At 30.9% G+C, this 14,511-nt stretch overlaps 4 protein-coding genes and 2 long non-coding RNA genes across 8 annotated transcripts; 5 read left to right on the top strand and 1 right to left on the bottom strand.

Moving 5' to 3' along the window:
* Positions 1-15: 15 nt before the first annotated feature.
* LOC112904054 (leucine-rich PPR motif-containing protein, mitochondrial-like) lies at positions 16-2,464 on the top strand. Its single transcript, XM_025973236.1, has 9 exons — positions 16-228; positions 308-477; positions 534-903; positions 967-1,192; positions 1,247-1,444; positions 1,500-1,701; positions 1,762-1,974; positions 2,028-2,242; positions 2,346-2,464. Exons 1-9 carry the CDS (start codon positions 59-61, stop codon positions 2,370-2,372), a joined length of 1,791 nt encoding a protein of 596 aa, XP_025829021.1. The 5' UTR covers positions 16-58; the 3' UTR covers positions 2,373-2,464.
* Positions 2,465-2,472: 8 nt separating this feature from the next.
* On the top strand, positions 2,473-3,882 carry LOC112904057. 2 transcript variants are annotated; one of them, XR_003230872.1, is made up of 4 exons: positions 2,473-2,504; positions 2,564-2,726; positions 2,801-2,970; positions 3,689-3,882. It is a non-coding gene; the product is annotated as an uncharacterized LOC112904057 (long non-coding RNA). The 2 variants fall into 2 exon arrangements; XR_003230871.1 differs by having other exon boundaries at positions 2,801-3,882.
* A 254-nt stretch (positions 3,883-4,136) lies between these two features.
* On the top strand, positions 4,137-14,447 carry LOC112904055. 2 transcript variants are annotated; one of them, XM_025973240.1, is made up of 3 exons: positions 4,137-4,243; positions 4,361-4,534; positions 13,682-14,447. In XM_025973240.1, the coding sequence occupies exons 2-3, from the start codon at positions 4,378-4,380 to the stop codon at positions 14,299-14,301; spliced, it is 777 nt and encodes a 258-aa protein (XP_025829025.1). In that variant the 5' UTR covers positions 4,137-4,243; positions 4,361-4,377; the 3' UTR covers positions 14,302-14,447. The 2 variants fall into 2 exon arrangements, with proteins under 2 accessions (XP_025829025.1, XP_025829026.1); XM_025973241.1 differs by having other exon boundaries at positions 4,139-4,243; positions 4,306-4,534.
* On the bottom strand, positions 6,838-7,672 carry LOC108739118 (60S ribosome subunit biogenesis protein NIP7 homolog). Its single transcript, XM_018472853.1, has 3 exons — positions 7,491-7,672; positions 7,203-7,428; positions 6,838-7,152 (listed from the first exon to the last, which is right to left on the bottom strand). The coding sequence occupies exons 1-3, from the start codon at positions 7,544-7,546 to the stop codon at positions 6,892-6,894; spliced, it is 543 nt and encodes a 180-aa protein (XP_018328355.1). The 5' UTR covers positions 7,547-7,672; the 3' UTR covers positions 6,838-6,891.
* On the top strand, positions 7,700-12,488 carry LOC108739090 (leucine-rich PPR motif-containing protein, mitochondrial). Its single transcript, XM_025973235.1, has 11 exons — positions 7,700-7,912; positions 7,992-8,161; positions 8,218-8,587; positions 8,651-8,876; positions 8,931-9,128; positions 9,184-9,385; positions 9,446-9,658; positions 9,712-9,926; positions 9,987-10,154; positions 11,977-12,350; positions 12,399-12,488. The coding sequence occupies exons 1-11, from the start codon at positions 7,743-7,745 to the stop codon at positions 12,412-12,414; spliced, it is 2,322 nt and encodes a 773-aa protein (XP_025829020.1). The 5' UTR covers positions 7,700-7,742; the 3' UTR covers positions 12,415-12,488.
* On the top strand, positions 10,334-11,647 carry LOC108739119. The gene is made up of 3 exons (XR_001938091.1): positions 10,334-10,531; positions 10,591-10,753; positions 10,828-11,647. It is a non-coding gene; the product is annotated as an uncharacterized LOC108739119 (long non-coding RNA).
* Positions 14,448-14,511: the final 64 nt, after the last annotated feature.

Genomic DNA, 14,511 nt, shown 5'->3' with positions numbered 1-14,511 from the left:
CCTATAATACAAATTTACAAATTCTTCTAGAGAAATAAGGAAATTTGTTTATTAAAGTATGATTAAAATGTTTTCGTTATTTATTAGAGCAAGGTGTTTAAAACCAATGGCTGTGAGAATTATGTATAATTGTTCCTGTGTTTCTCGTAAAATTAGTGGTTCAAATAAAATTAGTGCTCCAACTGTGAAATTTAAAGGAAAATTGATCAGAAATAACGATTTTATAATGTAAGTAAGCCAAAGTATGCCTTTTTATTTATCTATGGAGAAATGTACGTTCCTGTTTTGATTTATTACATTATTGCAGAATTTCATGCAGGAATTTCAGTGTAAATGAGAGTATTGAAAGAGAGACCCCTTCTGCAAGTAAGGAAAACATTAAACTGGTTAATCTTGTAACAAATTTACATCGGAGTATCAATAAACATGGTCGAGTTTTTCTAGATCAAATTTATGAAGTTTTAAATTCAAATTTAGGTAAGCAATTTTTAAAATAGTGATTTACTGATTTATTTAACATTATTTTATTGTAGCTCATTTATCAGAAGAAGATGCAGATTTGTTGTTGCAGTGTTGTGGTCATTTGTTGCCTGATCAAATACCTGAAGTTCGAGCAGCTCTTTGTGATCATGTAAAAGAGAATTTAACAAAAACAGGAGTCCCTTTTAATTACCACTTGTACATTAGTGTTTGCACAGAAAATCAGCATTTGATACAATATGAAAATCTACTAGGAGAAGTAGATAAAGCAGATGTCAAGCTATATAAATTAATCTTAGAGAATGTATGTACAGCAGGAGACACTTTCAAAGCTATTAATGTGTTGGAAGAAATGAAAAAGCAAAATATGCCTGCTGATGAAGACACTTTTAATTCATTAGTCCTAGCACATGCTATAAATGGGTAAGTGTATTTTTTTGAAAACATGAATTATAAAAATATTCAAATATTTTATTGTGATTTTAGTGGTCTTAATGATGCTAATACTGTTTTGGAAACAATGAGAAATATTGATATTTTTCCTTCAGTTTCCACATATGTAGCTCTGCTGACAGGTTTGGCAAAACGTGCTAGTGAAAAGCAGTTTGAAGCTGTTGTTGAACTTCTTCCTCCTAACAGTTTAACTGAGAAAATGTTCCTTCAAATTGTTCAGGAATTAAGTCAAAATGATAATCAGGATTGGATGAGACATGTAAGATTAAAAGGATAGCTTTTTACAAATTTTTAATTATTTTGTTACTTTAAGTTGTTTGTGAAAAGGGATTTTACTGATTTTTCAAAACAAAGTTTGAAGTATTTGGATAATTTATGTATACACCTTATTTACTTAGAGAAGCCTTTGACTGCAATAACTATATATTCTAAACTTGTCCAACAACAACCTGATATACTACAGGGGAATTATGGAATGTTTTTGTTAAGGGAAATGGTTAAAAAGGGATGTGTAAGTCTCTAATTATTTTTTATACTATGTGTGCTAATTTATTGTACTATTTAAGAGTTCTAAAGATATTTTGGAATCAGCTAAAATACTTAAAGAATTAAATCTGAACAGTATGGCCTATGTTAAAGTTACTGAGACTGCTCTGAGAAGAAATTATCATGTTATTGCTTGGGATTTGGTAAAAAATATGTCACCATTGCGGCCCCACTATTTTTGGCCCCTTTTAAAAAGTGCTGCTAAAGAAAATGGAGAAGTAGGTAATTTCTTGTTCTTGCTGGGGAACAGAAATATTTTTTTTCAATGTAGTAATTGTTTAGGTGTCTGTGAAGCTATAGGAAAAATGATGAATTTAGGTGTTAAACCTGACGAAGAGACTTGGGAATTATATATATTGCCCCACTGCGATTTTAGTAATCCTTTAGATTTGATGAACAGACTGAAAAAAATGGGTTTTACTTCGAAAGAGTTGTTTACGCCATTAATAAAAGTTCTCATAAGAAAAGATGCAATTCAAGAGGCTGTAAAATTAGGTAAATGCTAACAATGTATGTTGTTTTTGATAAAAAATATTTTTGTCTTTTAGTTTCAGTTTATGATGGCCCCATAGATGCCAGCGCCTTAAATAACTTATCCAGGGCATGGATTATTAATAAAAATGCCGATAGTGTGGTACCTATATTGCAAAAAATTTGTGAAGTGAACAGCAGACAAATAGATTGGGTGGGGCAGTTCTTGGAAAAAGTTTGCAGTTCCTGTAGAAGTGAAGACGACTTTAAAAAATTTCGCGAGTTACTGAAGGTATTTACTAAACGTATTAAATAATTGTTTGTATATTTATAAAGTTGTAATCATTTATAGTTTATCAAGTCTAAAAGATTAAGACTCTCCTCTGACATTGCAGATGCATTATCGAATGTTGTTCAATTAAAGTGTAAAGCAGAGAAATTAAGGAAGAGCATTGATCAACTTATAGACACCCTTTTGGATGTATCTTTCAAAACTGAAGAGCATCATATTCCACACCCTGNGAAAACATAATACATTAAAGAAAACGATTCTGGTAATTCACATTTTAATTTTGGAAATTCTTAAATATTATAATCGTATTTTTTTTTCTAGGATTTTAACGGATTACCAAGGAACAAGTTACAGACTCTTTGCAATAATTGGTCGAAAAATGGACAATTATGTGAACTAGAGACGTTAGCAAAAGCTGTTAGAAAAATCCCAAGTCATACAATTGAAAAATCTGTCATATATCATGCTATAATGAAAATATACAGTAAGTAAAAAAATTTGATGTGCAAGAAGTAATTTTATTTGTTCTTATTAACTTATTTTTTACAACTCATACAGGTAACAATAATGATTGTGAGTCAGCCGTGGCCTTTTGGTCAAGTTTAGAAACTGAAGACGATTTTGGCAGAACTTCACTAGACAGCCAGCTAGTTTCATTACTTAAACGATGTAAATATGACCTTCCAGATAGATTAAAATCAAAAGTGGCTGCTACAACCTAAAACAAGGTATTATTTAGTAAATATTTCATTACGGGTACTCAGTGGAGTATTGTTTAAACAATTCCTATATCCAGGTCCTTTTTAAAGTAAAATGTTTGAAATGACAATTTTTGAAGTTATTTTGGACATTTGTCTTGTTTGTTTTCGATCGGTCCTGGTAAAAAATAGATTAATAAATTAACGGGAGAATGTAGTGAATAATTTATAAGGTTGTATACAGGGAGATTACAAAACACAGTAGATACTCGGTTATATAACTGAAAAAAAATATCGATTTGTTCACATTAACGAATGTTACATTTAGTATACATACTAAAAGAAATCAGAAATTTTTGTTTTAAAATGTAAAATTTATACGGGAATAAGACGGTACATCTCTGGCAAATACGATTAGAGAAGTATAATTTGGCATAATTAATGTGCTGTTCACATTATGTGGAGTTTTAGTTATGCAATGTTCACACTAGCGAGTGTCAACTGCAATTTATAAAGAGCAACTTCTAATTCTAATCCCAGTACAAAACAGAAATATAAAACATGTATTTATTTTGAGGATTAATTTTTTCGGTATTTTAATTTAATTTTTTAATTAACGCTCCAATATCTCTCAGGTTTTTGCTATACAAAAAGTAATATAGTTTACGTAGTCGTGTATACTTTTGACTGTTAACTACTGTATGTAATATATATGTATAAATGTTTAATGTTGAATGTATTGATTAAGGTGACGCGTTTTCGCCTCCCACGTATAGAAAATATCTATTGTCAAGGATCAATTTTCACAAAATTGCCGGACCTTCATCATCGTCATCATCTGTAAATTACTATTTGTCTTAAAATTTTGGTAGTGACCGAATTTTGCTTTGTAAATAAATTATGCTTGTTATGTAATTTTTATTTATATTTCTTGTACACTATTTCCAGCAAATGTAGTAGATTTTTAAGCAGTGGGACATCGAAATTATGTTAAAATACGTTACCTAAAACTGACGTAATACCCTACTTTGGAAGATGCGATCATAATTATAATTTATACCACATATACACATTAGCATCGTGATATAAAAGCAAAAAAGTTCGTTGTGTTTCGGAGGCGCAGGTTTATTTTTCAAGGGCGATTTGGCGTAATTTTGTGTGCCGCTATAGCAAAAATAACACAGACTATGTAGAGGGGAAAAAGTTTAACAAGTTTTCGTGTTTTCCGTGCCAGTAGATTGACAGACTTTCATCTAGTCGCATAAATTGATTAAAAAAAATAATAAGTGTTTGCAAAAATAGGGTAAGCAACAATCTGTATCACTTCTTTTATACTACAATTGTTTTAATACTGTTAAAATTTAGTTTGTGATGAAAGTGGCTGATAGTGTTGAAGGAGTATAATTTTGTTTATCGCTAGACCTACGAAGAGTAAAAATGAGCGAAAAAACATCTCCGGACACTGTACCTGGATTAGGATTCAAGGATAAGGAAAAGGCTCTTGAAACGCTCAAGAATTTAGAGGGCAGAGATCCCGATTACCAAAAATTGGCCATCAAGGGACTCGTAGGCAGAGCTAAAAGAACTTTAACGTGTAAGTAAACAAAACATTTTTCTCCTTATTTTTGTGTCACTGCAGAAATTCAGAGCATTTATAAATACTCAGAGGTTTATTCTTAGATAACTTTATATTTAACTTGTACAGAGCTGGGTGTATTATTCCATTTAAATAATACGATATTATACTTAAACTTTAACCGTTGTTTATACCAAAATGATAAATTCTACTTTGTTAAATGTATTTTACTGAAATGTTTATCTTTGCATGACTTTTCAAATGCATACACACAAAATATCTTATTTTTAGAACTTTTTAGATANTAATCGGGATAGAAACGTCGAGAAGGTAATCTCCAAAAGGGGTCGCTTAATAAAACGCCTGCATTACCGGAAACGGTTCGAACTGCTTCAAACAACCTCCATTGGGGGTTGTCAAGATCTACTGGAGGATCATTCTGAAATTATATATATATTTTTTATTAAGCACTTTCTTTTATTATGCTATACAGACCTCAACCTCCATGACTTCTTCTAGTTCTCCTTCTTCTGTGTCAGTCTCTTCGTCTCGTAGAGCTGCGGTAACTGCAGAAAGTGACGTACTGGTTCTTAATCGCTTATTTCGAATTCGTTCGCTGGTCTTTGCCCCAGACAATTTTCCATGTTCTATTTCAATTTTCTTACTCTGTATAATCTAAAGATGAACGTGTAAAATAAATTACGGTTTTCATTATTACTTTTAATAAAAGTACCTTTTTTAGTAACTTAGCATCCCTATAAATTTGTGACCCTGGTTCATTAAATGAAGCAGCATTTTTAGTCATTAAGAGCAGATCTTTTTCTAATTCATTCAAATTACTATATTCAGTACTTTGAATCTTAACAGCTATTGCTCTTAGATCAATAGGATTCTCTATGACATCATAATACTCAGGATATTTCTTTTTTGATGGCAAAAGTTGAAAAGCAGTGTGTAAGGGTCTGTTTTCTGCATCAGTTGCTGTCATTACTGCTGTAAAAAGCTCTTCATAAGGGTTCATATCTTCATCTGGATTTGTTGAAGTCTCTGAAGCCTCTTCATCATCTTTCTTAACATCTATAACTGGGGTTGAGGCCTTCCTTCCAACTTTATTTACTTTTAAGATAAGTTTGCCTTTTGAATCATTTTCTTCTCCATCTTTTGGATCCAACATTCTAAAATAATGCCACTTATAATAAATAAAACAATAAATGTTTGTTTAAAAAAGTCCAACACAGTAATTTTAAAATTACAAGTGAATCTGGTTTGATAATATATATGCATTTGATTTGTTGTTTATAAGTAACAACATACTTGTTCTTGTTGGTGAGAAAAAGATCCCATAGATCACAAGCATCTCTGTACTCTTGGGAGCTTCTTTTATAAAATGCCTTTGCATTGCTAACGATGAGTTCAATGTCAGTCTGTAGATCTTCTATGTCTTCATACTCTTCAGTTTTTAGTTTCTGTTGAACTTTAAGTAAATCAATAGGATTATTCACGACCTCATAATAAGCAGGCTCCTGTCTACGTTTTGGCACTCTTATAAAAGCATCACAGAGTAACAAGCCGTCCTCTTTTTTATGATTTCTAATTGATTCATAAAGTTGTTGGCATTGTTCCATCTACGTAAATTAATTAAATAATCACTATTTAGTGGAATGTTATGTAAAAAAGTGTTATACATACAGGATCTTGTTTTTTGTTTCTTTTTCTTGGAGGGGCACCACTAGAACTGGCTTCTATGCTGTCTAAGGAATCATCCTCTTGACCCCTGCTTGCTATGGAACTTGTTCTTCGCCTTTTACTCATTTTTGATAGAAGATTTGACCGATATTCTAGATATCTCGTGGTAAACCTACTCATATAAACAGCAATGTATTTAATGGCCACTTGGCGACCAGTCTTTTCATTTTCTTCTCAACTTGATTTTGAAAAACACTGTTCACTTGCCTTACTATTTTAATTAGTAATACATATTTGAATACCACTTTTCCGTTACTAAATGGATAAATAATTAACTGTTTTTGTATACAACCGTTAATTTTTATGAAAATCGATTGTTATTAATCCAACTTATACATAACGTCAAAATAGCATTGCAAAATGCGCATGTGCAATTGCAGAACTGTATACAGGGGGTTAAAAATTTGTTAATAATGAGTACAGGGTGATGTTTTTAAACAATGAATATTGTGGAAATTAAAATGAATAGTTTATTCTTTTAATGCTGTTGTAATTATTTCAAAACCGTTAGTTTTAAACTAGTATAATCACAACTATTTAAATATGTGAGTATTAAGTTCAATTAAAAGAATATGTGGATACATAAAAATAATTTATTTTTCATTTAATTACAGACCCTAAATGTTATACTACAAAAGATCTTCTTCTGCTCTGATATATTCTCCTATGTCTGCCTGGTGAAAGCAAACTATAGCTAAAGGATCTGAATGTTTACATTCAGCAGTGGATTTAGCAGCTACCCCAAAACCTAAAGGTATATCTGACATGCTAAAAATAACAACTCCTTGATACTTCTCAGTGCTTTCACTAATTCTTCCTAAGCCTGACTTCTTTATATGATGCCCATATAGAAATTGTTGTTCTGCTGAAGGTTTAAGCCAAATTTTGCACTAAAATTGGAATAGTTAATTTAAAAATAACCTGATATCATTAACAGTACCTGTGCATAGGGAGCAAGATAGTTGAGAGCAGTTATGTTTAAACGAAATTTGTTTGATTTTGTAAATTTGCCAAAGCATGTGCCTAATGATATCAAATGGTCTGGACCAACTGTTTCTGCTAGTTTTAGGACTTTCTCTGATACATAAAACACTCTGTCCTTTTTTTCTCTAAAGCAGTATATCCCATCAGGTCGTTCAATGAGAAGTTTTATATTAGAACCAATACTGAAAAAGGAAACAAAAGGAAAGTGATGAGCAACATGTGAGTAATTTTTGGTTTAACTTACTATTTACACAATTTTTCAAACAAAATTTTAGTTCTTTCCTCTGATAGCCTCTTCATCGTCGTTCTATTTTATTATATCAGTAACCAATTATTATTTCTGATTAAATAAGTAGCAGTAATTACAATATTTGAATACTTCTGCAGTAATGTAAGGTTACACTTATTTTTTAGCATTTTTGTGGTTATGTTTCATAACCTATAATACAAATTTACAAATTCTTCTAGAGAAATAAGGAAATTTGTTTATTAAAGTATGATTAAAATGTTTTCGTTATTTATTAGAGCAAGGTGTTTAAAACCAATGGCTGTGAGAATTATGTATAATTGTTCCTGTGTTTCTCGTAAAATTAGTGGTTCAAATAAAATTAGTGCTCCAACTGTGAAATTTAAAGGAAAATTGATCAGAAATAACGATTTTATAATGTAAGTAAGCCAAAGTATGCCTTTTTATTTATCTATGGAGAAATGTACGTTCCTGTTTTGATTTATTACATTATTGCAGAATTTCATGCAGGAATTTCAGTGTAAATGAGAGTATTGAAAGAGAGACCCCTTCTGCAAGTAAGGAAAACATTAAACTGGTTAATCTTGTAACAAATTTACATCGGAGTATCAATAAACATGGTCGAGTTTTTCTAGATCAAATTTATGAAGTTTTAAATTCAAATTTAGGTAAGCAATTTTTAAAATAGTGATTTACTGATTTATTTAACATTATTTTATTGTAGCTCATTTATCAGAAGAAGATGCAGATTTGTTGTTGCAGTGTTGTGGTCATTTGTTGCCTGATCAAATACCTGAAGTTCGAGCAGCTCTTTGTGATCATGTAAAAGAGAATTTAACAAAAACAGGAGTCCCTTTTAATTACCACTTGTACATTAGTGTTTGCACAGAAAATCAGCATTTGATACAATATGAAAATCTACTAGGAGAAGTAGATAAAGCAGATGTCAAGCTATATAAATTAATCTTAGAGAATGTATGTACAGCAGGAGACACTTTCAAAGCTATTAATGTGTTGGAAGAAATGAAAAAGCAAAATATGCCTGCTGATGAAGACACTTTTAATTCATTAGTCCTAGCACATGCTATAAATGGGTAAGTGTATTTTTTTGAAAACATGAATTATAAAAATATTCAAATATTTTATTGTGATTTTAGTGGTCTTAATGATGCTAATACTGTTTTGGAAACAATGAGAAATATTGATATTTTTCCTTCAGTTTCCACATATGTAGCTCTGCTGACAGGTTTGGCAAAACGTGCTAGTGAAAAGCAGTTTGAAGCTGTTGTTGAACTTCTTCCTCCTAACAGTTTAACTGAGAAAATGTTCCTTCAAATTGTTCAGGAATTAAGTCAAAATGATAATCAGGATTGGATGAGACATGTAAGATTAAAAGGATAGCTTTTTACAAATTTTTAATTATTTTGTTACTTTAAGTTGTTTGTGAAAAGGGATTTTACTGATTTTTCAAAACAAAGTTTGAAGTATTTGGATAATTTATGTATACACCTTATTTACTTAGAGAAGCCTTTGACTGCAATAACTATATATTCTAAACTTGTCCAACAACAACCTGATATACTACAGGGGAATTATGGAATGTTTTTGTTAAGGGAAATGGTTAAAAAGGGATGTGTAAGTCTCTAATTATTTTTTATACTATGTGTGCTAATTTATTGTACTATTTAAGAGTTCTAAAGATATTTTGGAATCAGCTAAAATACTTAAAGAATTAAATCTGAACAGTATGGCCTATGTTAAAGTTACTGAGACTGCTCTGAGAAGAAATTATCATGTTATTGCTTGGGATTTGGTAAAAAATATGTCACCATTGCGGCCCCACTATTTTTGGCCCCTTTTAAAAAGTGCTGCTAAAGAAAATGGAGAAGTAGGTAATTTCTTGTTCTTGCTGGGGAACAGAAATATTTTTTTTCAATGTAGTAATTGTTTAGGTGTCTGTGAAGCTATAGGAAAAATGATGAATTTAGGTGTTAAACCTGACGAAGAGACTTGGGAATTATATATATTGCCCCACTGCGATTTTAGTAATCCTTTAGATTTGATGAACAGACTGAAAAAAATGGGTTTTACTTCGAAAGAGTTGTTTACGCCATTAATAAAAGTTCTCATAAGAAAAGATGCAATTCAAGAGGCTGTAAAATTAGGTAAATGCTAACAATGTATGTTGTTTTTGATAAAAAATATTTTTGTCTTTTAGTTTCAGTTTATGATGGCCCCATAGATGCCAGCGCCTTAAATAACTTATCCAGGGCATGGATTATTAATAAAAATGCCGATAGTGTGGTACCTATATTGCAAAAAATTTGTGAAGTGAACAGCAGACAAATAGATTGGGTGGGGCAGTTCTTGGAAAAAGTTTGCAGTTCCTGTAGAAGTGAAGACGACTTTAAAAAATTTCGCGAGTTACTGAAGGTATTTACTAAACGTATTAAATAATTGTTTGTATATTTATAAAGTTGTAATCATTTATAGTTTATCAAGTCTAAAAGATTAAGACTCTCCTCTGACATTGCAGATGCATTATCGAATGTTGTTCAATTAAAGTGTAAAGCAGAGAAATTAAGGAAGAGCATTGATCAACTTATAGACACCCTTTTGGATGTATCTTTCAAAACTGAAGAGCATCATATTCCACACCCTGTAAGTTATTAANTGACTGAAGGTATTTGTCCGAATTTTTCTTTAGCATGTCGTATTTTTCAAAAGATAATTCAACATTCTTCTGTTGTTTTCAACTGGCTAATAATGTATGCATTACTTATAAAAGGATTCGTTTATTTTAACGTTGACGTCTGGGATTATTCTTTATAGAAGTGTTTGTCGATTTTGCAAAACAATACAAATTATTTCCCGCTCAGTCTGAATTATTGTGTGCTTTGCTGGAAAACAAAAAAGACGGTTTATTACAAGATATAATAAAAGTTGTTGAATCCATAGATTCTAATTTGGCACAAATAAATCTTTTGGAAGCTTTAGCAAAAAATGGAAAACATAATACATTAAAGAAAACGATTCTGGTAATTCACATTTTAATTTTGGAAATTCTTAAATATTATAATCGTATTTTTTTTTCTAGGATTTTAACGGATTACCAAGGAACAAGTTACAGACTCTTTGCAATAATTGGTCGAAAAATGGACAATTATGTGAACTAGAGACGTTAGCAAAAGCTGTTAGAAAAATCCCAAGTCATACAATTGAAAAATCTGTCATATATCATGCTATAATGAAAATATACAGTAAGTAAAAAAATTTGATGTGCAAGAAGTAATTTTATTTGTTCTTATTAACTTATTTTTTACAACTCATACAGGTAACAATAATGATTGTGAGTCAGCCGTGGCCTTTTGGTCAAGTTTAGAAACTGAAGACGATTTTGGCAGAACTTCACTAGACAGCCAGCTAGTTTCATTACTTAAACGATGTAAATATGACCTTCCAGATAGATTAAAATCAAAAGTGGCTGCTACAACCTAAAACAAGGTATTATTTAGTAAATATTTCATTACGGGTACTCAGTGGAGTATTGTTTAAACAATTCCTATATCCAGGTCCTTTTTAAAGTAAAATGTTTGAAATGACAATTTTTGAAGTTATTTTGGACATTTGTCTTGTTTGTTTTCGATCGGTCCTGGTAAAAAATAGATTAATAAATTAACGGGAGAATGTAGTGAATAATTTATAAGGTTGTATACAGGGAGATTACAAAACACAGTAGATACTCGGTTATATAACTGAAAAAAAATATCGATTTGTTCACATTAACGAATGTTACATTTAGTATACATACTAAAAGAAATCAGAAATTTTTGTTTTAAAATGTAAAATTTATACGGGAATAAGACGGTACATCTCTGGCAAATACGATTAGAGAAGTATAATTTGGCATAATTAATGTGCTGTTCACATTATGTGGAGTTTTAGTTATGCAATGTTCACACTAGCGAGTGTCAACTGCAATTTATAAAGAGCAACTTCTAATTCTAATCCCAGTACAAAACAGAAATATAAAACATGTATTTATTTTGAGGATTAATTTTTTCGGTATTTTAATTTAATTTTTTAATTAACGCTCCAATATCTCTCAGGTTTTTGCTATACAAAAAGTAATATAGTTTACGTAGTCGTGTATACTTTTGACACTGATCAGGGGGAAGAACTAGTAGTATATATATAAAATAAATTATGAGTGCTGTCAGCACAGGGCAAAGTAGTATTATGTAATTAGTATCAGCAATTTCTTATGCTGACGTGTACGATGTGTTGCATAACTATTTACGAACAATTTTTCAAACAATTTTTAACACAAAGAAAGTGATTAAACAAAAGTGAATTTCGACCACTCGAAGCAATGGTGGTAATAGTTTCGAGTTCACAGTGACTGATAGGGGGAAGAACTTGTGCTTGTTATAAATTTTACGATGTAGTAGCGTACTAACGTAATGCATTTTTGTTTTTAAAGAGTCAAATGAACGTTAAAGAGTTAGAGTGTCATTATGAAGAGTTGAAGAGCAAGAATATGGAAACGAGGGGTGTTTTGAGGCGGTTGATACAGGCGCATGCACGACTTGGTAATTTAGATCGTGTAGAGCATTTACGCAATAATTTCTCAAGTCGGGGGTACATCGAATCTCCCGGAATGAAGGCGAATATTTTACATAATTATGTCCTGAGCAAGAAATTGTCTGAGGCTCAGAAGATGTTTAACGAAATAACGTCCAAACATCCTTGGTTCAAATTGGACGTTTTTAAAATTTTGGATTTTGCTACTCTCATGGTCCTGAATGGACAGGAAGAAAGTGCAATGAATTTACTGAAAAAGGAAACGAATGTAAAGTAAGTTAAGAAAAGTAGTGGATTTGATGTAATATTTTTTTAATCAAGAATAATTTTGCCTTAGGCATTTTATAGGAAGTAGCGGCATAGAACACAACTGCGTGGACCTTTTGAAGTCTTTTACCAATCCTGATAATCAAAGAAAAACATTCGATGTCCTGGTTAAATTAAACTATTGCAATATAAGTAATTTAATTTTGGAACCACTTGTCCAAATTCATTTAAAAAGGTATTGATTATCAGATAATCTTAATAAATGCCAAAAGAACAAAATTAGATTATTTAATTAATACGTTATTAATAAGTTTTATATTTCTAGCCAAAATATTGACAAAGCTGCAGAAGTGTTTGTCGATTTTGCAAAACAATACAAATTATTTCCCGCTCAGTCTGAATTATTGTGTGCTTTGCTGGAAAACAAAAAAGACGGTTTATTACAAGATATAATAAAAGTTGTTGAATCCATAGATTCTAATTTGGCACAAATAAATCTTTTGGAAGCTTTAGCAAAAAATGGAAAACATAATACATTAAAGAAAACGATTCTGGTAATTCACATTTTAATTTTGGAAATTCTTAAANTAGATATAGTTAAATTGTTTTGCGTTAATTAAATTTTTTTCTATTAATAAGAAGTATTTAGGAGTTAAAAAAGTAATTAAAATAACTGGCAAACAACATTATTAGTATGCTATTATATATATTTTACAGTACCTCACAAATAAAATGATACCCTCTGGTTTAGTAAACTATTTTATAGTAAAACACAAGTTTGTGGCCTCTAATATTATAAATATGATTAGTTAAAGCAAAATTCGCGTTTTTAAATTTTATTTACGAAAATTTGCATTTCTTTTTTCGAAAATAAACATTTATGTGTGTCATGCATTCCCTAAGTATGTAAGTGCAAAAATAATGATTTTACTTCAAAAATATCCTGTGCACGTGAGACTTGGGTATTGGCATTGAATTTTTCATACATGCCCGTTTCTTAACACATCGATAATTATATTTAGATGACGTAATCAGCATTCCTTCTGCAGAGTTGAAGGTGCGCCTCAAGCTGTAAACCGTACCACAATTAATTATTCATGATTATAAAAAGAGGTCAAAAGCTATCCAAGTATGGAATTATAATTAAATTGAAAAACATTAAAAAATATATACACTCAATTACTCTTTAAATAAACTTTACATCATAACTGTACATTTATGACCACCACGTATACTACAAATGTATATACTGTACGCCTCATCGTAGGTGTTGTTCAAATTCTGCATGTACCTGTAAACTGAATGCTACAATTTTTTTTTCTATTTCTTTTCTACAGTAACAAAAGCAGAAGAAAAAGTACAAAATATCAAAGATGCGTTAGAAGTTTTCGAAAATTGGCTCAAGGAGTTCGACTTGAATGACACAGGGAAAGAGAACAGAGCCTATTTGCCACTAGGTACAATAGAATCCCTTGATTTGTTGAAAGAAAAGTATAACGTCGAAGACAAAAAAGCTGAGGCATTTTTGGAAGCTTATAAATCTGTCGGGGGCGATTATAAGCACCTGAGGACCGTTGCAAGTGAAGAAAACGAGCCCACATGGGACATTGTAAGGAATAAAAAGTTGAAATCGCTTTTGACTAAAATGAAAGAGGAAAAGTCTGATTTATGGAAAGATGATTTACCAACTAAAGAGCACTTAGAGTTGATCTTGTGGGCTTATAGTCCTGACGCCAATCGTCTTAAAAAGGCTGTGCCATCTATCGAAGCAAAATTGGGAAAGAAGATGGATACTGACAGTGATGAAAAGGAAAAACCTTCTAAAAGAGGCGAAAAAAGGACTTCTGAGAATGGAGAATCCGATAAAAAGGGCACCAAACGAAAATCCGCCTCTAGATCATCTACCTCGTCTTCTTCGTCTGATGAAGAAAGCCCTAAAAAGAAGAGCAGGGAATAGTTTTAATTTTTAATATCGTCTTTTGTGTCATTTATATACGAAAATTGTTAATTACAAATTACAAAGTATCCTATTCCTTATGAAACGTTTTTGTATTAATATTTTTTGTACATTTTTGTTGTAAATATATAAAACTTAATCAACAACTCTACTTTAAATAGAAAACACAATTTTAATTTAAAATAATGATATTATTGTTGTTTATTTTAT

Source organism: Agrilus planipennis, unplaced genomic scaffold (assembly GCF_000699045.2).
Source record: "Agrilus planipennis isolate EAB-ADULT unplaced genomic scaffold, Apla_2.0 scaffold163, whole genome shotgun sequence".
NCBI classification, from domain to species: Eukaryota; Metazoa; Arthropoda; class Insecta; order Coleoptera; family Buprestidae; genus Agrilus; species Agrilus planipennis.
The sequence above is the reverse complement of the archived record's forward strand: the minus strand, read 5'-3'. Positions and strand labels throughout refer to the sequence as shown.